The 23,574-nt window shown below is 36.6% G+C and overlaps 1 protein-coding gene across 7 annotated transcripts in view; it reads left to right on the forward strand.

Annotated features, from left to right (window-relative positions):
- The window catches only part of ATP11A (ATPase phospholipid transporting 11A), a 119,780-nt gene that overhangs the window by 44,667 nt on the left and 51,539 nt on the right, over positions 1-23,574 (forward strand). For all 7 annotated transcript variants that reach the window (XM_039714201.1, XM_039714202.1, XM_039714203.1 and 4 more), the window contains exon 2: positions 13,764-13,886. In XM_039714201.1, coding sequence (XP_039570135.1) covers positions 13,764-13,886 — 123 coding nt within the window. The remainder of the gene's footprint in view (positions 1-13,763; positions 13,887-23,574) is intronic.

The raw sequence follows: 23,574 nt of genomic DNA on the forward strand, positions 1-23,574 counted from the left end.
TATAAGAAAAAATGTTGACTTTCCTTTTCTGTTTGTACTGTTTCCTGCAATGATTCAAGTTGCGGTCTATGCCTGGTATTCCCTCTGTCTTTATTAAATGTAGTTCTATTTTATTTGTAAGGAATTGTTTAATAGCATGCCTCCTAAAACCAAGAAAGGTTAATTGTTTCTAGATGGCAAAAGTAAATTACTTTCCCCTCCTGAAATTCTCTCTTGCTTATGGATTGTTTCCTCTTTTATTTAGAGGAGGGGAAAAAAGGAAAGTATTAGGAAGTGGGCAGAAATAAATCTTGTAAGACATTGTACTACTGACCAGGGCACTGCCAAGGATTACTTATCTCATTTGTAGCAATACTCCTTGGGCTATCACCTGAAGTTTTATTTTTGGCCCTATCCTTTTGGTATCCTGCCCCATTTTTGTTGCCTATGGGACAGCTGATCCTGCCTGTAGGATACACATCATGAAAAGTGCCCCACATCGTCAAAACACATTTGGAAATGTGGATTTTACAAAACTGGTCATGTGCTCTTCTGCAGAAATCAAACATGCCTTATTCATTTACAATGTGTATTTCTGTCCATGGGTGAAGCAAGATTTCTAGAATCTTATTTTACTGCATTTTGAGGGTAACAAGGAAGTTAGTCTAGAACAAGGATTTGTGATTTGATTTAGGGATTGCCTTTGGCTTTCTGCACTTTCAAAGGTTTAAGATAAAGAATTACCTAATAGAATAAATATGTTGAATGGTTAGACTTTTGTTTACAAAAAAACAGACTGAAACAGGCTTTTGTTTACAAACACAGATTGAAATTGGCCAGGTAATCAATGACCTCATGTTAGCTGGTTTAGAGACAGCATGGAATTTCCTCCCCTAAAATCACTGAATTTTAGGCATTTGTCTTTCAGTTTATGCAGCCAGTTGATACCTGGAAGTTATTTGATCTAAACATCTGCTCAGAATATGGGCAATTTTATGGTTCATTGAACTTTGAAGTCAGTCAAATCTGATTCACACTTCCTTATTTGTAGATAGTATCAAATGATTACAAAGTACAGAACTGCTGTGTACTTTTGAAAGAAGCACTATTTGGAATATATGTTCTAGTATGATAATAGTATTGGATATTCACTTTATAATGTATTCTGACTTCCTCCATTACAAATGTAAAAAAAGCCAACACAGCACGACAAGCTAGTTCAATAGTCCCCATTCCTTCTCCTAGTCCAATTTTGCAGCAACTGTGAATTTTCAATTTGGGATTTTTTTCACTTGGACTGATTACAGGAATTTCTAGTTCAACAGGAAAAGACACATGAGGGGGCATGCTGTTTTCTTTTAGTTTTATTAAGCATGAAAACTGAAACTTTAGAAGAACATTTGTTTTCAAAAAGAGCACTAGGGAAAATCTATTAAAAATATTTTCTTTGCTTTTGTAGTATCTCCATTTCTTAATTATGTGTATTCATTTGAAACAAAAATAATTGTTAGCAAATGTGCTTTTTATGATTATTTAGCTATTTCACTTTCCAGGTTCTGCCTGTCATACACAGCAGATTAAAATAGATAATACTGATGATTCTGGTTCAGTACTTTTTTGATACTTGTTTAGTTGAAGTAATATCTCTCAGGTATTATTCTTCTATTGTAAAGGTGAATTGTTAATTTCTTGGGTTTTTTTCCCTAAGATAATCTGTCATACAGGCTATCCAAAAGCTGGGTATATTCAGCTTGGTTTCTGAAGGAGCTGTAGAGCCTGTGAAACCCTTTGGTATATGTATGCTTTTTAAAATTTACTAAATAGAGGTATTTCCTGCCAGCATGTACTGGGAGCTTATTATTCCCAAAATTTGGGGTACAGAGACTCCTTTTATTGAGGAGAAAATGTGGTTAGGTTTTATTTCTTGTTTTTCCTTTGCTTATCATTGAAAAGGGAAGGAATGGCAGGTCAGCCTTTGAAGGCTGAGAGACATTTCTTCTGAAGATTATTAAATATATGCATTGGTGTTGTGGAGCATGTTTATCTAGGGGGAAAAAAAATGGAGATTTTTCTTAGATTCTAGAGTCCTGAGAGAGTTTTTATGGCAGAAAGCAACTATCCCATCACAAGTTGTTTTTGGGGGATGATGTATAGTAACTACTTGCCTTCATCCCTACCCACATCAAAGAAGTCACAGCAGTAATCAAAGTCTAAAAGTCAGTGACTTCTCCTATGTTTTTATGAATGCTTTTGTTGCTGCATAGAAACCAGCAGCATCAAAAGGTTGCTAAGCCTCTTCTCTGTATCACTAAATGACAGACATGTGGAGGCTGAGATTACACTTATCATCTCATCCCAGACAAACCTGTATAACCTCCTTTGCCATTATTATCACAATCATTGCAAGTCAGAATATATTAATCTCAACCTACAGTTCTAGACTTGATAGAAAAATCTTTCTTTAAAAATACCTTTCCTTTTCTGCATGAAGGACACAGAACAGTTTTGATATATTGAAGTGCAGTGTGGACATTTTGTCTTCCACATATAAATAAAAGGAGGTGTATGGATCACAGAAAGTTTAAAATAACATCCCCCATATTGTATAATTACACTGCTACAAGTCTCATAGTAACATTTCCAAGTGGGAAGTTGCTACAGTTCTGCTAAAATAAAACAATTTGAATCATCTTTGCTTCTGACCACGAGATGGTCTTTCATACTGTGCTTAGAATACTGGAGCTTGACTTAGATGTGTTGGGTGTACTGTGTTGGCATTACTTTGAGCTCCCTGGTTATTATTAATGTTTTTATTAGTAGTATGAAATGCTTACTCAGGGTGGCTGTTGATTGTAGATTAACTTGTAGTCAGGTGACTGACTATGTTGAGAAAGTGTTTTATTTAAATGTTCCTCACCTTTGCTGTATCACAATTTTCCTCTGAATTATTAATGACATCCTGGTTTAAAATTCACCCTACTTCCACTGAACTGTTTAAGATGATAAAAACTGAAAATCTGTCCTTGAGTTCTGGTGTCCTGCTTATTCAGGAATTAGTTAGATACTGGAGTTTGTCTGACTTCAAGTTCCCAAATGGTTTAGTTATAAACCTTCATTTTCACTCTTTTAAATGCTAAATATGCACTATTTTGATTTGTTGAGTTTGTGATTTAATTACTTGAGTAACAGATATTCTGGACTTTCTAGATTTTTTTTTTACTAGCACTTGGCAACTAGCTTCTAACTAAGCAGTCAGTATTGTAATGAATTTTTTAAAACGTTATATATGTATCTTATTCTATGTGAATATATATGACAAAGGAAATAGCTCTAATATAAAACAATTGTTTTGTATGAATATCTAACTTCTAAAACACAGCTAATAGCAAATGCTAATAAAGTTTATTTTTTGTAAATATTTGACTGATTACTGTAGAAGTTCTTGAAGTCTTTTGATGTTTGTAAAAGGAGAGTTGTGAAATATTTATTGTACTTCAGATTGTTCAGTTGCAGGTCTTTAAATCCGTTCTTTGAGAATAAAAGTAAATATTGAAAAGCTCACTGCAAAAAAAAAGAGTTGTAAAGTAATGTTTAATCTTAATGGAATTCACATTCCTTAAGTGCAGTGAAAACAAAAGGGGTTCTAAAACCTTGTGGTTATTGCTGTCACAAACTTCTTAGGCATCAATAAGTAGCTTTACCCATACTCCTGATGTGAACACTTAAAGCTACTGAATGTCCTTTATGTCATTTTATGAATTCTTGTCTTTCATCAATGTAGACTTTATCTGAAGTCAGATTTATGATCCTGATGCCTGCTAATTTTGGAAAATTTAAAAGATCTTCACTATTATGCATGAGGGTTGAATGTGGCATTTAATCAGTAACACCTATGTGTTAGTAGGTAAAACTGTACAATGCAGTTTGTGACCTCTTACCTGAATCAAGATATGGCTTTTCCCCCTGAAGTATTTCAAGATGTGGCTTTGCTTTGCAATACACTTGAAGTAATAGCTTAAAATTTTATATTCCTTGAATGTTTCAGAACTGTACTTGAATACTGTTGAACATGTAAGAGTTAGAAGTACATTGAAAGTGTTTGAAATAGCTCCAAGTAAATGTTTCATTAACCTTATAGCCATCTGTAATTAGTGTCCTTCCTTCTATCAAAGCGTCTGTGTGTTCACCAAGCTGAATTTGCGTAACATCAAATTTGGTGCTGATGTGCAACAAAAAGCATGGAGATGGAGGAAAATGCTAGGTAGCTTCTAATGCTACATAGTTAATCCCATTATTCTGAACAGCCAAGTTAGTTTTGAACTACAAGTTCAAGATTTCTTCAAGATGTAGTATAGGGGTGCTGGGGTTATTTTGTGATTCTTCAAATAGCGCTCAAAACCAATTGCACGTAAGAGAGAATTTGCATGTTACACTGCACAGTGAGTATGGGGCAAAATATAATTACGCATAATAGGAAGTTTGGCTATTAGTGTTGTAATTTTTACTTATTCCAGACCTTCCAGGCTGTTGATAAATTTATCAGTAATGCAGCCATTTGTACAACACCTGTTTACTGTTATGGGTAGTTCTGTAGACTAATATAGTCTGGCCTTAGGGGGAGTAAATTCAAGACTAGCCTACATGAGCAAGATCTTAATTTGAAAAATTGTCAAAAGTGACACCTGCCAGTTTTTCTGAGAATTTAGGTTTTTCTTATATATGTGGAAAACTAACAGGTAGCAATTGATTTAGTAGTTCAGTAGCACCCACATGGTAATTTTTCTTTTACAGTAAATATTTGTACTGGAGAATCACCAAAATATGTAACAAGCTTTAGGTTGCTATGGATGGAACAGTTTGTGTAATAACATTTAGACGTTCTTAGGTCACTGACTTGGTGGCCTGCAAGACCAGCATCTTACAAGCTGTTGGTTTTGTGGTACTGTCTTAGTTTGAAAAGACAGGTGTCTTCTAAGGAAGGCAGGTGCCTTCCTTGAAATGGAAAATGTGAGTTCCTTTCCTCCAAATTATTGTAATTTTGAAATTAAGGGGCTTTCGGGCAAAGATATGGGAATAGGAATAACAGTTCTTTACTAGGAAAATGAAAAATACAAACTTAATAGTACCAAAAAAGAACAAACCACTGATAGTCAGAATATGACCTGACACCCTGTGGATCTGGGTGTTGGTAGCAGTCTGATTCAATGGTGGCTGCAGCCCTCCTGCACTGACAGATGTGCTTCTGTTGAAGCAGTGACTCTGTAGAAGGGTGCAGTTTTCCTCTGAAGGCCCAGTGATGGTGTAGATGGGCCTGGTCTTCCTCTGGGAATCCAGTGGAGAAGACAGCTGCCCCTCTGGCAATCCACTGGGAAAAGGCTGCTCTGGTGTTCCAAATCTGAGATTATATCCAGGAAGGAATGCTTGGCTCCTCCCCAGGGCATCACACAATGGGATGTAATTTTATCAGTCATACAGTGACACTCAGTGGCCCATTAACAGAAGATATCTCCTGGAGGGAGGATTGCTTTGTGGAAGAGATAAGGAAAACTGCCCAATTAACAGAGGATAGCTGCCTCACCTCTAACAGATAGCAAATAGAATACACACGTATCTTACAACCCAGGACAGGTATCATAATATAATGCAAGAAGGTTGCCCCATCTTCTGTCTACTAGAATCATAGCTTCACTAGCTCTATATTCACTTAGACTTCAAAATTATTTTCATTCCTAACAGGCACTGACCATTAAGATAGTGAGTAGTTGCTACTTTGCAGTGACCATGTTTTGCAGATTTAAACGTGATGACAAGGGTTAACAATGGGGGGAGGTATTTCCTTGACATCAAAACTACATTATATTTTTGTAGTAAAAGTAGGAATAGAGGTCTGCTGCTCAGCTGTGTGTCAGTAGATCGCAGAGTGCAATAGTTAACTATGCGTTTTATTTTTTCATCCATAGTTTACATGAACAGTTTAGAGACCAGCAGACATGTAGATGAGGCATTTTCACAGCCCTTGTATAAAGAAGAATGCAGAAGTCCCTATATTTTAATTGTCTTTGTCCTGGAATTCAGATGGGAAACTTGACTCTTCCCCTCTTGTTTGCTAAAATCCTAGTGGAAGCTGGTGTCACTCTCAGTTCTGATGGTAATTTACTGTTGTAAATAAAAAGCATACTTTTAGGGTACAGTCCCTTTTGAATAATCTGAAGCTCCTGTAAGAATACCGTTTAGGAATAGATTTCATTGTATCTAATCTTGTAAATCTTGCTGATGCATACTGTCTCCATATACCTAATGTTGTTCCTTGGAGAAAATGCACAACAGGTGTTCTTGCTTGATTTTTCTTAATAATTTAGTTACTTAATTTAATAATTAACAATGTTAATTTAAAAGAAAAGAACTAGTGTGGCATATCTGTAGGTTTGTTACTTATTTTTGAATGAATGATAGCAATCTGCTGCTTGCTTCCCTTCATCCTCCTGTTTCTTTAGAATCTCTAAATACATTTTAAAAAAAAAATTCCGTGTTTTGCCCTGAAAATTTGATAGCTTTATATTCCTTTTCTTGTTGGAATACTGCAAACAGAATGAGCTACTGGCAACAAAGAGTGAAAAAAGAATATTGCATTCTGAAGTATCTATACAACTCTCTTGAAAGTATCTTTGTAGCTAGTCTGAGTGACTGGCACTGCATGTAGATCTTAGTGCCCTTCAGTTGCCTTAAAAAATAAAATTACTCTTCTTTTACTGCTTTTCTTGGCACCTAAAGAAGCTGTAAATTTCCTCTGCAAAGCTGAATTTCAGATGTTGGTCTGGAGCTACTTAGAAATAAACTTGATTTTCAATTAGTTTAAGTACTAAGGCTGTTGAATGTCCTGTGTCTTATGTGACACTTTCCTTTCTAGTTTCTCTTACCACTGCACTTTGCAGTGTAGTTTTTTTCTCATTTGCCTTTCTAATTGCAAGTGAGACCCTTGAAAGGATTTCCATGTAGAGGCGGTCCTTGACTGGACATGGGCAGAGGATCAGGAGGCACACTGTGTCCCTGTCCCACTGGCTACAAGGGTCAAAATGTGCCAAAACTAGTACACTGACAGGAGGGAGAAGTGTAGCAAAAGCATTTTTCCTGATGCCCAGTAACTCATGTACATCACAGATCTACTTTCTTACGATCAATGCAGTGATTCCATGAAACTAGATGAAGATTGTATATTAGGATGGAATAGAAAACTTCTATCTCTATCACTTTTATTGTTACTTTTCTTGGAAATAAACAGGGAAACTAACGATTCACCCAAAGAGAAAGCACAAACATCAGAAATAGCTATACCTAACTGGCCAGTATGTCAGCAGTATTTAAATTGACTGCTTAGAAAAGATCTCAGTCTTTTTTGAATAACTTGAGGTGAGTTTTTATGTATGTGAAACAAAGAATTATTGTAACCCTTTTTAGGTGGAACACAGATCACTGGCTTTGTCATCCAGGAGGTCAAATTATTCAACCATTCAAAGTACAGAGTATGGGGAATTCAAATAAAAATACGTTCCAAACTGGAAATCAGAAAGGAGAATTAGACTGTCTTCAGAGTGCTATATTGCAGTGTCCCAGTGCCAGCTCATGTGACACACCTGGAATATAGTTTTATTAGGATAGCTTCAGAAATGTTTTACTCTAAGTATGATGCTCAAGGAGGCATTAACTGGAAAGGTGAAATAAAATTTATATTGAGGACACACGTAGAAATGTTAGGTATTTTACAGAACCTGGAACGTTTCTTGTTGTGACAATGTCTGCTCTAACATCTGTGAATTACAGGACTTTGCATCATTTTGTCATCATGCTTTTCTATTTTCTCTTCAAAAAACTTAATTCAGCCTATTGCTATAAATCCATTCCCCCTTCTGTCTGCATGCACAAGACCCTTACAGGAGGTGGAAAAAAAGATCAGAAAACCAGGATGCACCAAGTAGTAGAGAATATGGCTTGGTTGGTCAACTTGTGGGCATGGCACCATTTTTTGTAGTTAAGGTGTACCTGCCATTGCTTGTAATCACATCATTTCTCTGAGAACATAAATAAAATAATCTATTTGCAGTTAAAGAATGTTAGTATCTTCTTTATTTTCCCTCTGCATACACTTATGTCCATTATTCTGTGACTTGCAGTCAACTGATTGGAGAGAGTTTTGATTTCAAATGCTATTTCTGGCAAAAATCCTCATCCGAGGATTTAAAATTCATTTGCTGAAATGAAATAATATTCTGTGGCAACAGATCCCATTATGGGTGACCCATAGGAAATGAGTTAATTAGTCATAGAAGTTTCTGGGAGAGTTGTTCTGGGTTTTTTTTGTTTGTTTGGTTTGTTTTTTTTATTTTATTTGTGGTTGCGTCTGAAGAGCTGCATTTTAGTAGTCCATTAAATTAGTTATTTAATGGTGTATGTGCATGACTTGTAGGTGAATGAAGTAATTTCCTTTCTGTTTACAGTGTCTCATATTGAGGTAGTCCTTTTTCAGAATACTAAACCTGATAGGGTATTTTTCTGATAATTATATTAACTCTTATCTGTGCTAGTCTATATTCATATGAAACATAACAACCTGAACAGTTTTCAGTGTTGTACTTGTCATTCAGAGCTTGGCAAATTCATATGAAGGGCTGGTATAATGTTGTGCACAAAATGTAAAGTTTAAGTGCTCTCTCTGTACATATTTGTGAGCTGGCCTATCATTTGAAATCTAATATCGTTTAACACTGATGAAAATTTCACCCTTTATCTCCACAAATACATACATACAAGTTACTTTTTTTTTAATAGAAGTGGACTATAAAATCTTAATCTATTTTATTGGTTAGCAACTTCAGGGCATGCAGATGATTTAAAATTTTTATTTCTTTAGATGGATTTTTGTTACCTGTAGATCAAATCTACCTTTAAAAGGACTGGCTTTGGAAAGATGACAAAAATCTGTACTCTGTGCCATTGTTTGAGAAGGGAGATGGCTGCACCTATTCCTGCAGAACGGTGTCCAGTGTAAACGAGCAGGTACTGAGAACATTTGACAGAGACAAATATAAGATCATATGATCTCATGGTTTGGTAAATACTGCATGATAAGGATGGTTTCCTTACAGTATTAGAAAGAAAAACAACTTTTTTTTTCTTCACTTTAGTGAATTACAGCTTTGAGATATTGAAGTTGTTTCTCTTCACTGAATGAAAAATTGGAAACTGTTGAAAATTGCAACAGCAGAGCTGTTGTTGTGCGTGAATGTTTTTTCACACACTGTGCACTATTAGTCCCTTCTGTAGATTCAGAGTGATAATGGCTTGCCAGTATCTGTTATCCTAAAACTCCAAAGTGGTTGAGCAGCTGTGTGTTCAGTGTGCGGTTTGAACAGTGGTGCTAATTGACATCAAATATTTGTGATTCGGTAAAACACCAGGCTGTTAGGAAAGCCTGCCTCTGTTGGTGTAAAGTACTTTTGTGTGGAGGAAAGGAGTCACAGCCTGGGTGAGCAAGGCTAGAGCTGATGCTGAGAATTTGTTGCTGTCAAATCTGTGGTTAGAGTGCACTATCCCTTTTAATCAAAAAGCATTTAGAAAAAAGTAGAAGAGAATACTGGTCCATGAAATGTGCTTTGACCTTGGTCAGGGCAGATTGATTGAGTTTGCAGCGGTACTTAGGGCATATAACTTATTTGAGTAGTATTTATATTATTTGGAGAGAAAAAACAAAAATATTGAAGATTGTTGCTGGTAATTATGCATGAGTTAATAGTTCAAGTGGAGAGTCAGGAAATGTCATTCAGTGTTTCCACGGATTTCAAAATCATACATTAAATCCCTTTACTAAAAATAGGGGAAAAGACTTGGAATCTTTCAAAGTCAGTTACTTTTCCAGCAACTACCACTAGCATCTTCCTATCATCCTTTTGCTGTCACCCATTGAATACCAAGCCCCTTGTCTTTTCAGGCAATGCATTTGTTTAAATTAAATCTAGATAAAAAATACAAGTAGCATGAAGGTGAATTTCAAGCTAGTTTGTTTGCTTTTTTAAATCAGAAAAAGATAAGCTGCAGAAGTACTTAAACTACTAAGATAAAATTCTGTTAACTGTTTCTGTCTCTGTGCCTTAGTCTTTTGCTGGTCTTTGCTTTCATGGTTGCTGACATTGCTTGAAAGAGTAAAAGGGCTATGTAACATTTCATTGATGTGCCAATAAAACTAGGTCTCAGTACATTGAGCTTTACACTATAAATAGAAGCACATAATGCTAAGGTATATCTATGCTTTCTTGGACATATTCTTAATGGGCTTAAGCAATGGAACTTAAAAGAACTTAATGTAGTTTGTTGTTCTGGCAGCAGCATCAGACTGCTTTTTTTCAGTGACTCTGGTGACATTCTGTAATACCAGAACACTAAAAGAATTGTCAGATCAGGGCGTTTGGTTTGGAGGTTGGCATTACAGGACATTCAGTTGCTGTAGTTTGATTTCTCTATGTGGATCATGTCCTGACTTAGAGTGCTGTTTTTCTAAAAGTATCTTCTGCTTCACACAAGTGACTTGCCTTATTGAGCAGTGAATGTGACTTAGTGCATTGCAGTTCTTCCTCACTGGCAAAGAGAGCCTTACTCTTCCATGCTTGGTTTTTTTATACTTGTACTCTGAGTGGTTTGGGAGGTTTGAAGTGTTGAATTAGGTTTGTAAAGTGCATTTTTTTCCATAACCTATTAACATAGGTGAAAAAGAAAAAAGTGTTCTGTGCTAGTAGATAGTTTAAGTTAGATAAGGTTTTATACATTTGTGGTAAATTTATCAATCTGTCATAAAATGAGATGAAATTAAGCTAATAGAAGAGATTGTCTTTATTTTATATTGATGCTTAAAATAATGCCTTGCTTTAGGGACACAAATTCCAGAGTGGTTGGCTTACTTAGTGTTGACACAGTATTCCAGGGCTATCAGACCTGTAAATACTGGCGGTAATGTCAGGAGAGTGCTGTTTAGTGCTCTATCTTCCCAGGTTCATAGGAAATTTTGGAGGCCTGTTTTGACTGAGTCATGATGAAGTCTCAATGTATGCAGTGAAACTTTAAAAAGTGCTTTTTTGAGCTAAGAGTGTTGTCATACTGTTTGGACTGGTTCATGATAATTGTGAGACAAATTGTCAAGCTGGCCCTCTGTAGAGGAAAGTAGAAGCTGAGGGGTGTCTTCTTGGCTTTCAAAGTTTGTGGCATTCCCATTAGCTGTTCAGGTAATCATCTCTGAAATTAGGCACTTCACTCACCAGGAGTAATCTTTGTGCTGCGTTTATGTCTGGAATGTCCTTCCTAATGAAAAACTAAAAAATGTTGTACAATTTGATGTATTTTACAGGAATATCTCCCATTCCCTTGTATTTCTAGGAGCATTAAGTGACGCAAGTGCCAGCAGATAATTTGTGTGCATTGTACATTTAGTGCACTGACAAGATTAAAAAAAGTACTGTATACTGATAAAATGGTAAAGATACCATGTTTTGTTATTGCCATAGAAGTAAGGTGGAATATAGAAACATTGTCATGCTTTACTTCCTTCCAAAATGTTTTGTCTTGCTCAAAGAATGTTATCTGGCCTTCAGGAGTGGGCTGAATGACACTTGACTTTTTGACAAGTCCACTTGGTGGTAAGGGAGAAGTTGTCTGACTGGAAAATCAATGCAATTTTTATACTGACCCACGTCCTAGTTTCGAGTCTGTGCTAGCTGTGGCATGGGAGAAATGTGTGTGCACTCCCACTGAGCAGTTACAGGGCTTAGCATTAGCCCTGGCTGGGCTATTGGTATGTCTTAGGAGGGGCTGTCAATTTTTGTTCTTTGTAAACAGCTTCATATAGTGCATTAAGTGACTCTTTCAAGTTACTGGAAGTTGAATAACACATAAGAAAGACGTAGGGTTTACTTTTTGCTTTAGTTTTATGCCTAGCATTGAAATTTTGTCCTTTGGTATCTTCTGAACATAATGCCTTCATTTTTCTGTCATGTGTAAGAATCAATTAATGACTTGGGTCCTTTGTATCTGCTTCTAGTATCTACTTCTGCTTCTAGTATCTACTTATTTTCTTTAGTCCTTCTACTTCACTTTACATTTTGCTTGGTGGCTTCTACTCATCTATTTTGTGGTTAATAGTCTGTGTCCAATAGGTTTTCTTTTTATATTTTTGATGTTCTCGCCAACCTCGAGAAAGTCATGCACATCACAGAGATAATTGTTTTATTAGCTTAACTGCTCCAAATCTGCAGAGTATTGCAAGTTTTTATACATCTATTCCCAATAAATTATGTGGAAAGTGATCTTCAGCTGTGTTGCACTTAAGGGCAGTGGGAAAATCACAGGTGTGAACTGATGAAGAAAATGTTATGGTGAATTTTTTTTAAGTTTCAGAACTAAATTTTGTTTTAGACTTAATAGCCAAGTGTGTACTAGTAAAGTAAATAGACCTATAACTATTGACATTAAGGCTAGCTAGAAAAGAAGCCATGTCTGTATGACTAAACTCTGCCTAGAACTGCACAGGAACATGCAGCTGCTGTGGGGAATGATGCCTTGGCTGTGTAAAGCACCAAAGTCCCACTGTTTGTTTGGGTTAGTTTGCTCGGTGTCAGTCTGACAGTTCAGCTCCAGAGGCAGACAAGCACCGGTGCCCAGGAGCACTTTCAGGACATATTTAATGTACTAAATACCATGTAGCTGTTGAGGATGCAGAAAAGAAGCTTCTGTCTAATATGCTTAATGAAAAAATGTGTAAATGCATCAGTGCAACCTAAAGCAGAGGTTTTGAGTTTAACTTACGATCTATTTAAATTACTCCAGATTTGACCATATGATAATGTTAAAGTTGCTGATGCCTGGGCTTCTCCAAGTGTTAGGAAAGTGTTCTGTGCTTCAAAAATGTTTTTCATAAGGTAGGTGTGAATTAGACTGTTGACTAAGGGATGGTCATTTTATAATTTATGTCCCCCCCCAAAAAAACTTCTAAATTTAAAAAATTGGTTATTTTGGTTTTGTGTAAGTACTTTCTTTACAGTGGTTTGTACTTTTTTACAGTTAATAGAACACAGAAATAGTAATTTTAGGAAAGCTATAGGTGTGGTGGAGTTTGATGTGAAGGTGAAAATTTGGCACACCTACTTTTTTTTTTCTACAGCTTTCACAGAAGAGGAAATGCTCTGAGTTGACAAGCTGAGGTCTTTTCCTGGCAACCTAAGGAGCCTCTAAGCTTGTTCATGTGTCGAGAAACGATTACTACTAGTAGTTCAGGAGAAGAGAGTTTCACTTTGCTGCAAATGAAATTCTTAGTTACGGCTGGCTAGTCTCAAAAATGTGAAGAATTTGTCATATATTAAAATACCTTAATTAGCACAGATTTTTATTACTGGTGAAAAGAGTAACAAACATATAAATACTGATTAAATATACCTAATTTGAAGGAGGGTCTTAAACCATTCACCCTTTTTTCAGTTATAAACAAAAAAGTCAGAACAGTGATTTTTATGGATGCTCTTTCATTGCATTTTGGGAAAGTGAAGTGCAGTTAAGACAGAGGTTTGACATTTACTTAGCTTTAGGTGTTTTGGTCATCTTGAGCTGATACAGAAAAGTGTGAGGGCCATGTGCTGCTGGCTGTGTGTGTGTTGATGGTCAGGCATGTGATTAGTTAATTCAGTGTGTGACTCATGTTACTGCAGAAATACTGAGTGAACTGACACAGTAACTCTTTTTTTCTCCCCTAGTGTGCTGGAGAAGAGAATTGGGTGGACAGTCGGACTATTTATGTTGGGCATCGTGAGCCACCTCCAGGCGCTGAAGCATACATTCCACAGAGATTTCCAGATAATAGAATAGTCTCATCAAAGGTACCAATATTTTCTTTCATTCATTTAGATAAATCAGCTGAAGCTATTCTTTATTTTTTTCAAGATTTTTCATAGGCTTCCTGTATATTTTTCCTTTCCATAACCAGCAAAGGTAAAATGAAGATATCTCAGATTTCTTCTAGAGAAACTAATTGCTAATTTGTCTCTAAAACTAATAGAAATAGAATAATTTCGCCCATGTTTTCTGTAGTACATAGTATATAGTAGAGTCTTTGAGTAATAATGAGCTTTTCAACAAAGAAAAATCCAATTTTGATTTGAGGCAATCCTGGAGTAAATAAAATCTTCCTAAAGAAAGACTGCATCCTTTGTACTCAAAAGCAATACTTCCAAGTACTAGAAATAATTTAATTTGTTGAGCACTTAGATTCATCAAACTTTCTTCCTGTGGGATTTTGTCAACAGTCCTTGTTATTCACATGAAAGTACATCATACTTAAAGTCTTGGTAGTGTAATACATTTGGTGCTGTTCAGAAATCTTCTAGTTGTCCCTTAGCTCAATTAGTAAGTTTTAACTTCATAAGCTCCAGCAGCTTTTTGTGAGCAGTTGGGATGTTGGTACTTTCCAGCTGGCTTCCTTTAGCCAAAGTTTTTACTGCAGTAGTGTAGAAATTTGAATGCTTGCAGGCGATGTGTGGCTAACAACTCAAGAATTCCCAAGTTTGCAATGTATTTAGATTTAAATCTTCATAAGCTCACACCTTCAGCTAATACAAAATAATAAATCCAAAATAATGTCTCCTTTACTGAGAATTTCTTTTTGAATAGTGTCTCAAATCCTCAGCCATTTTAAGAACCTTGGTAGCATTGTGATCTCTAGGAGCTGAATGATTACCCTTGTGGACCTGAACACATGCCAGCCATTAACATAATGAAAGCCAGACTTTTCACAAATGGTGTGTCAGTTCTCATGTGAGATTTTCTATTTGCTACCTTGTTACCGTAGTTCATTCATAGAAAGTGTACTAAGCAGCAGTGTAGTATTTAGGCATCTTTTATTTGATAGAATGCTTGAAAGGTAAGGCAGATGAAGTACAGTCAGACTGGTACAGTGGGGAATCCTGTGCTCTACGCATTGGTTTGTATTGCCTTTTGAATTATGGAAGAGTAAACACACTTCATGCACATTTTTGTACTCCTCTGACATTTTTCTTAATTTTTTAATCTCATTTGAGATGCATGTAAATAAAGCCATTGAAGTTACTGCTGATAGTTTTATTGAAATTAAAACACCCTGTTCAACTATGTTTTGACATACTAGGTTAGTGGAAGTTACAAGTTGCTTTGCTTTGCAGAGTGAGATTTTTAAAGTATGACTTAAACATTCATTGAACTAAGGAATCTCTGCCAGCAATTAGTAACCAACCACTTCAGGACAGAGACTTTGCTATATTTTTATTTAGATACAAAGAATATTCAGTTAAATATTTTAAATGTGAAAATATTTAGCTGTGAACTGTATCTGTAAATAGCCTTTCATAAACAAAAAGTAATAGTGGAAATACATTTTATATATACAAGATGTTTCTCAATTTTTCTGTTTATTGATTAAACTTACCTCATTTAAAAAATAAAATGTAGGTTGTCTTTGTGAAAGTGGTGATATTTTAGGAGGGAATAGAATTTGTGTAAATGCTTTATAATATTGAAGAGTTCCTCAGACTGCTGAAAGCTGTTTGATGAAAGCTGTTGCCTGTGTGTGCGAACTTCCTGTGCTGTGCCTTTCAAGTGAACTCTATTATTCCCATGCTCCATCCCAGACAAGCTGAATAAAGCACCATTGTGGCTTGACTAGAATTTATTCTGGTTCTGTAAGCTGCTTCCTTGTACCTTTTCACCCATCCTTGTCCCTTGCTCCCTTATAAACTCTCTGAGGGGGCACCTCTTACAGTGCAGGGAACACAGACATTACATTCCTGCTAAATGCTCAAATGTGCAAAATTAAGATGGCAAATCCATAGTTGTTAAAGGTACATGCTCACAAGCACACTGTATAATGTTACCTCAACCATGAAGGATGTTTCCTTCATCTTTCATCAGCAAGACAGACAGTAACTTTCAGCTGGGCCTTTATAGGTGTTTAGTGCTTATGTAAGAAGGTGTATGATTGCTCTTCAAGGATGAGGAATTCTAAACTTGCAAGTATAGACTTTACCAATTTAAGACAAACTGAGTTTCTAAAAAGGGTAGTTGAAAATCATGAGGAAATGGCATCAATTTGTCTGTCTGTATGCTGCTTTACTAAAAATGTCAGGTCATAATGCCCTGAAAAAGACATCACCTTGCAGTAATGTGAGCCTTAGACTTTAGTGGTCCTTCCAAAGGTACACTTTGCTATGCTTCACCAGAGGCTTCCTGGTGTCAGCAAGGTCATGCTTTGATTCAAGTGCAGAGGGATGGTTCATGTACAGTGCAGTGTCACTGTGGAATGTGATTAATTCTCTGTCTGCTTAATGATACATTCCTGATGGTGAAAAATGATACAGGGACAGACCTTGGCTAGACAAAAGTGTTCTATTGGTTTGATGTGTTAATTCAATTATGATATTAACAATATATTGCAGAAGGTGTATGCTAAAGTAGTAAAAGACAAAAAACTCATGTCTTTTGGATTGTGCATGCAGTTCCTTTTACCTTCTAGAGACAGTGACCTTTATAATATGTATCCTTTTGTTGATTTAACTTTTAGCTACTTCAGCTGCCTTGGGTGTTGGCCTTTGAAGTGGTTGTTATGTGCCCTTGATTCAATTTGTCACATGACAGTGCTGCAGCACGGAAAAATATCAGCTAGTAGAAAAATTCCAATGTTTCAAATATAGAAGAAAGTAAGTAATTCAATTGGTAGGGAGGTGGCTTGCCTTTTTTCTGAAAAAAATACACATTTTAATACTGTTTGCTTTTTGGTGGAACTTACAAATTAAAAGGAAACCAAGTTAAACTAGGCAGCCATAGCAGCTGCCAAAACTTGGTCAGAAACAACTCTCTTCCTTCTGAAACAGGATTTTACTTTTTGAAAAATCTGATAAATTATAAAAACCTTTTAGTACAAAACTTCCTTAAGGTTCAGGCTTCATGTTATTGTGCTGGGAATATGATTGTGTATTTAGTAGTCTTTAATGAATTTCTCCTATGTGAATTCCTTCAATACCTTTTAAGCCCATGTAAATTCTCAGAATAAAGAACAGTTCAACTGTAGAAATGTTTGCCAAAAGAAACTATGAGCCTTCATTTTAAAACTTCCTGCTAATTTGAGTTAGTCATTGTCTGATTCAATGATCTGGAATACAGTTGTCCCCTGTTTATAATCTTGTTCCTGTTGGTGGTCTTCTGCCATATTTCCTTTTCAGGAGGAGTAGCCTGAGCCTGTTCAATAATTGTTTATGTAAAAGCTACTCCATGCCTATTTTGCTCAGGTTTGGTCTGTCCCTTTTCCCAAACCAGGGGAATCTTGCACAGATCATTCAGTACCGAGCAAACTATGGATTTATGTAGTGGCATGATGATGTTTTTAGCTTGCTATTAATTTAATATTTTTCAATATCCAAATTCCCTTTTCCTGAAGTTAATCTAATACTTTGATAGAATTGCTATGCTTCAAGGAGCTCATTTGTTGACAAAATAGGGATTTGCACTTCCTGTTCTACTGGAATCAGTGAATTGAAGACTGATTGGATGTGTACATTTCTCTTGAACAAAGGGAAGAATTGTACTGAAAAGAACATCTTTTTTGAGGCAACAACATGGAGTTCATAGGAACATGTTTAATTAAAATTAATTTAAAAAAACCCAACAACCCTCCCAAAAGCCTGTAAAAAAAGAACCACAAGAAAGAGCCAAAAATTCCTCGGTAAGAGTTGCTTGTTTAATGAGAGCCAAGAGAATTTCCTGTGTGTCAGAGACACCTGGCAAAATTAGAAAATCCATGGACTTTAGGAACTTTAGGCAGGAGAAGAGATTCCCCCTCATATCATCCACAGAGAAGTTGGGTAAAGGAGACTTACAAAGGCTTTTACTCTTCATTTCAGTCTGTGGATAAGCAACACAAAGTATTTTGCCTTGGTCGTCCTGTCCACCTGCAAACTTTTACTGTCATAATTTAATAAAGAGAAATTTTACAGCTACAGAACCCACTTATGATGCCTGGGTCACCAGCATAACTGAGACAGGAGGGCATGTGCTCCTGAAAGATTATACTGAAGAGTAGTGGGATATGACTCTTGCATTAAATGCAAGATTGACTCTACAGTGGATGCAGAGCTATTACTTGAATTTGTCCTAAAGAGATGTCACTAATTAAATTATACATGAAATAACGAAGTGTTCATTTGTGTTCATTTGTGCTGTAGCTTTATTTCCTGTTCTTCCCTATAGAAAAGCAATCAGTTGAACTCAGGTGGGAGAACTGGACCACTGTTATTTCCTGCTTTGTAATCTGATCCATGCTGTATTCATGGATCAGAAGCGGTACTGGTTTTGCTGCACAAATAGTGCAGTCTTCAGTTGTCTGTCTGTTTCTTGAGGACTTTCATTAAATGCTGATCCAAACATTGGTTTCTGTGATAGTGGCCTGAGACAATAATGCTGTGTGTTGGGAATCCTATACATGGCAAGGCAAAACTTGGCTACCTTCAGTGCTAATCTGATTGAGATGACTCACAATTAATCGCAGTGACTAATAGTTTAGTAAAGTTAAATAATTCTGACACATTTCAGCAGATGTTGTTTAAATATTCCTTTCTTTGAGCAGAAATTCATGCCCTTGTGCTGTACCTCTTCTCTGCAGCACTTGCTCATATAAACACACAAAGACTAGGTCTGCTCCGATTTCTCATTTTCTTGCCACATTTAGAAGAAATATTAATACTTAGTGAAGCTTAAGGAAATACTAAACCACCTCTATCAAGATGAGCCACTTGGAACCCAGCAGAAACCTAGGCTGTCCCATACTTTCCAAGGTGCTGCTTCACAACTGGAGCCTTTGTGTGGCCTCCCTAGGGCTGTGACTTGGCAGTTTCAAGATGAGGAGTTCAAGCACAGCCCTGAGCAATGGTATTTGAAAGCCAGAAAAATATCCAAAGCTCGCAGTGGAAAGAGGCGTGGTCATGTGTTAGTGAAGCTGATAAATGATTGTGTAGCATACCCTGGGGGGGCAGAGAGGGTGGGTAGACAGAAATGTGTATGGGACGGGGACTAATGCAGGGAGTGTCGTGTGTGCCTTTTACTGATCTGCTCTGAATGCAGCTGTAACACAGAACTCTGATTTTCTGCCCAGGTAATTCCCTGACTCCCAGCCACACTGGGGGAGCAGGAAGTCAGATTCCATGCTGCAAGGGCTGAAGGGTCAGGTGTGCCCAGCCCTGCCAAACACTGAGAGGGAGAGGAGCTTAGAGATGAGAAGAGTGAATGGACTTGGCTGGCAGTAAAGCTTAAATGCCTCTGAATCAGTTGGACTCTGAAAGGGGCCAGCTGAGGGATTTCAGTACCTGAGCTGAGATGGGAGTGCATGAGTGTGCACTTCTTCCAGGCACAATAATACAATTTCCTTCTGGGGGTAGCTGTCAGTGCCTAGAGAGAGCAAGGAAAAACTCTTCTTTGCTCTTGATGATCCTGCACAGCATGGGATTTCCAGGTCAGAGGCTCTTTGGAACCTCCTCTGTGTTCCCAGGAGAAGCCATTTATCCTTCCCATGGCTCAGTCCAGAGTTATTAGGAATATTTTATCTTCTGGTCTGGTACTGCCCCTAACAGAGCTTTTAAAGTCTTTGTATCAGTGTGGAGGAGGGTTCATGTAGTGAAACAGAAGCAGAAGAAGGAAAACGGCAGATCCAAACCTATGCCTGGGGAAGACAGTTGTAATTCTTCTCTCTTTACAAGTGAGAAAGTGAAGCTTGCTTGCTCTCACATGCTCTTTCTTCTGTTTTCTAGTATTCTCTATGACTTCTGCATTCAGTCATTCTTGCTGTAAGGTTTTGGTTTTTTTTTTAATTTTAAAATTTTAATTACATAATTACAGATGCTGGAGGATTTCTTCGTCAGAGTAGTTCCTGGAGTTAATAGCCTCTATTTGATGAGACTGAGAGTTGCTGAGCAGGGACTACTAAAGATAGACTTGTTTGTAATAGAAATCCTCTTTTATCAGCAACTGGTTTTAAGCAATCCTATGCCAAAATATGTATCTTGGTTCATCAAGTGTGCCATTTGATGTTAATTTCCCCAAATCAGTTTAATTTTTGCACTTTCTCTGAACGTACTGGTCGTTGTTATTCACTTGTAAAAGCCCTACATGTAGCAGAGCTTTCACTGATTCTTGTGTTGTGAATGACCTTGTGATGTGGAGAAACTGGAGTCCCTCCTACAGTGGAGTGGCAAACACTGTGCAGATGGTGCATATGTTAATACTTTTGTTAATATATTGTTGTGTCTTTCTGCATTCATTCCAAATTGTCATAAATATTGCACAACACTTTTCAAAATATTCCAGTTCTATTGAGTATCATATAAACACAGAAGTCTGATTTTTATTTTTTTGCTTTGAGTCAAAGTCTTCATTTTAGTTTAATACATTAAAGAACATAGATGAGTTCTCCTGTAAACTTTTTGTATGTTTACAAGCAAGTCACTTGAGTTTGACAAGACATACCCTCAACTCACTTCTTATAATTTCAGATAATTACTGATTTCCTGTTTTTCATACCCTTTGTATAGCTTTCTGTACCAATTCTCTATATAGATAGACAAATCATGTGTCAAAAAAGTAATATTTCTATAAATAAAATTAACTTTAAAGAAACTGTGAAACTTTTGATCAGACATTTTTCAGCTATTCTATGGAACAGTGTTACCTATGCATATATATGTAATATTGATGTCATTTTAGTTGCATAATACTTTTAAGGTGGTGTTGTATATAAAGTGTTATGTTCAGTACCTAAAAGGAGACTACAGAAAAGCTGGAGAGGGAGTTTTACAAGGGCATTAAGTGAAAGGACAAGGGAGAAGGGCTTGAAGCTTAATAGAGGGTTGGTTTAGATTTACCTTGAGGATGGTGAGGCACTGGAACAGGTTATCTAGAGAAGTTGTAGATGCTGCATCTCTAGAAGTGTTCAGGATTGGTTTGGATGGGGCTTGGAGCAACCTGGTCAAGTGGAAGGTGTCCCTGCCCATGGCAGGGAGGTTGGGGCTAGATCCTTGAGAAGATCTTGAATGTCCTCTTCCACCCAAACCATTCTACGGTATGCACAAATGCCTGTAATCTAGTTTTTAAACTGCAGCTTTAAGAATGTATTGTTTCTTGGTAATTGATAAAAAAATGTGTTCATTGAAAATACTGAAGTCACCATGGACACAAATGAATGCAAGATCAGCTTTTCTCTATATTACTCTGATTTTATTGTCCTCAGAATGGATTTTGTTTTGTGAAAAGGATGAGAATCATCTAAAAAACAGGGCTAAACCAATATATTAGATGTTTTTATTGTAGCAGCTCTAAACATTTACAAGAAGCAGTCAAAAAGGTTGAGTGAAAAGAGTGAAATCAGGGTGTGTTAGAAGAGAGGTGGTGACTATTTAAAACAAATAATCTGTAAGAAACTGAGATGTTGACAAAACTGAGTACAAAGTGCTTTTTCTTCAGCTTCAGCTTTTGATGTAAAGTGATTACTTAAGAAACTCTCCTTTTGCTTATGAAAATATCTGCCTCTTAGGGTGGAAAGAGAAGCTTGAAATATGAGCCAAAATTCTCGCATGTGGATACCAGATGGAAAGGTCAAAGTACAGTGTCAAGAACACTGTATTTTACATTTTTGAATTTGTGTGACTGGCTTTGGGGCTTTTGCTGAAAGCAGGTGGTATTAGTAAAGAGCAAGATAGAGCCAGGGGTATGGGTGGGAATACTATGGACATGCTCATGACTGCAGAAATACACCAGCACTGCAGGTGCTACTGCAATTATTAATGGGAAGAAAATCTACTTGAATGATGCTGTTTTGATACCAAATTTGTCTTACAGACTCTTGCACAGTGCTTCAGATGCATCTGTTGGCACCATGTGTTCTTCTTTTGGCTGGATGCATAACTACTACTACTTTGTGTCTGATGTGTTACCTCCTGTATGCAAAAAGCACCCATGTGCTCTGGCTGTGGGTCTTCTGTAGATTTGATAAAAGATCATTTAAGCCATCTCCAACTTGTCTTTATAGTGTGTAACTGTTTGGATAAACTTATATCCTTCAGTTGAATTATAGTGAAAAAAAAGTAGTTAAATATACATAAACCATGTTTTAAGAGTTTGCAAAGAACATGACTAGAAATATCTGAAGAAGGAGATGATAGTACTAACTCTCAGCACGGTAATCTGATGGATTTAATATGGTCAGTTTTAATGACTTTCATTTAAAAATTTTTGTTTTGTTCCTGCCTAGCTAGGGTAGAGAAACTGCCTTGAATGCAGCACTCATGAGATAAATCTTGTTCTGAGTAGCCGCCCCTCAGTTTCTTCTCTCAGGAGTGATTATGTTGGTTAAACATTACTTGCCCATTTGTAGATACTGCTCTGAGCTACTGATGGCTTGGGTAAGGGAAGATCTGTCTAGACATCTTATGTTCTTTCTTGCCTAAACTGCAAAAATCATTACTTCTCTGTTGAAGATGAGTGGGCAGAATAAAGACATACGTAGTATGCCTGAAACTCAGAGTCATAAAGTGCTAAAAATTTGTCAGATTGAAAATAAAGTTTTAAGAAGTAGTCTGTGTTAAAGAAGCATCCATTTTAGGAAGCACTTCTCAACCATAAAAGTGATTTGTTCCCATGTTTTTTACTTTTATTTACCTAAGAGAGTTGTTGATGAAAGGTGGAGCTGTGGTAGGCCACAGCTTGGCGGGGAAAGGAGTGAACTAAAGTTGGAATATGAGGAGAATTGGATACTAAGGGTAAAGATGAATGACCTTTTTATGGATTGTTGTTTTAATTGATTTACTTGATTCCTCAATCAGATATTTTAAATATCTAGTCCAACATTAAAATGCTATTACCAGACATTTAGTCAAAAAACCCTCTAGGAGGTTTTAAGTGGAAGTTGTGTAAGAGGTTACATTTTTATTTAAAGAATGGTGATTTGGAGGGCTTGTGTAAATCATTGAACTTTTAATGGTCAGAAGACCCTTTACCATGGAAAAAATAGTATTTCTATCAAAAGAGCTAAACAGAAAAATGGAAACAAATGTTTTTCACTTTTTCTTTCCCAGCAGACAGAGATTCTTTAAAAAAAAAAGATAAAATTAAAAAACAAAGATCACTTACCTGATAATGATGAAAATATGCAATTATTGTCGCTGAATAGAATCCATACGGTCATCTATCTATAACAGCAGTTTTGAATGATCAGCATTGTTGTGCAAGGAAAAATAATCAAGTCTAACTCATTCCCTCTGAAAATTCCATGTAGCTGGATAATGAGGAGTGCAAACTACATTCCTGTCTGATGAAAAGTGTTCTGATTGCAAGACTAGAACACTTGATTTTCTAGCTGTTGCATGTCTGCATGCCTGAGTTTTGGCTTGTTCACAGGTGATTTAATACTGAACTAGCTATTATGCAGGATTAAGTGGTAACATATTTAATATTTAAGGTAGATACTGATTTTTGGCACATGACAGAAGAAGAACATTT

The sequence above is a fragment of the Passer montanus genome, unplaced genomic scaffold (assembly GCF_014805655.1).
Source record: "Passer montanus isolate IOZ18808 unplaced genomic scaffold, ASM1480565v1 scaffold3, whole genome shotgun sequence".
Lineage (NCBI taxonomy): Eukaryota > Metazoa > Chordata > Aves > Passeriformes > Passeridae > Passer > Passer montanus.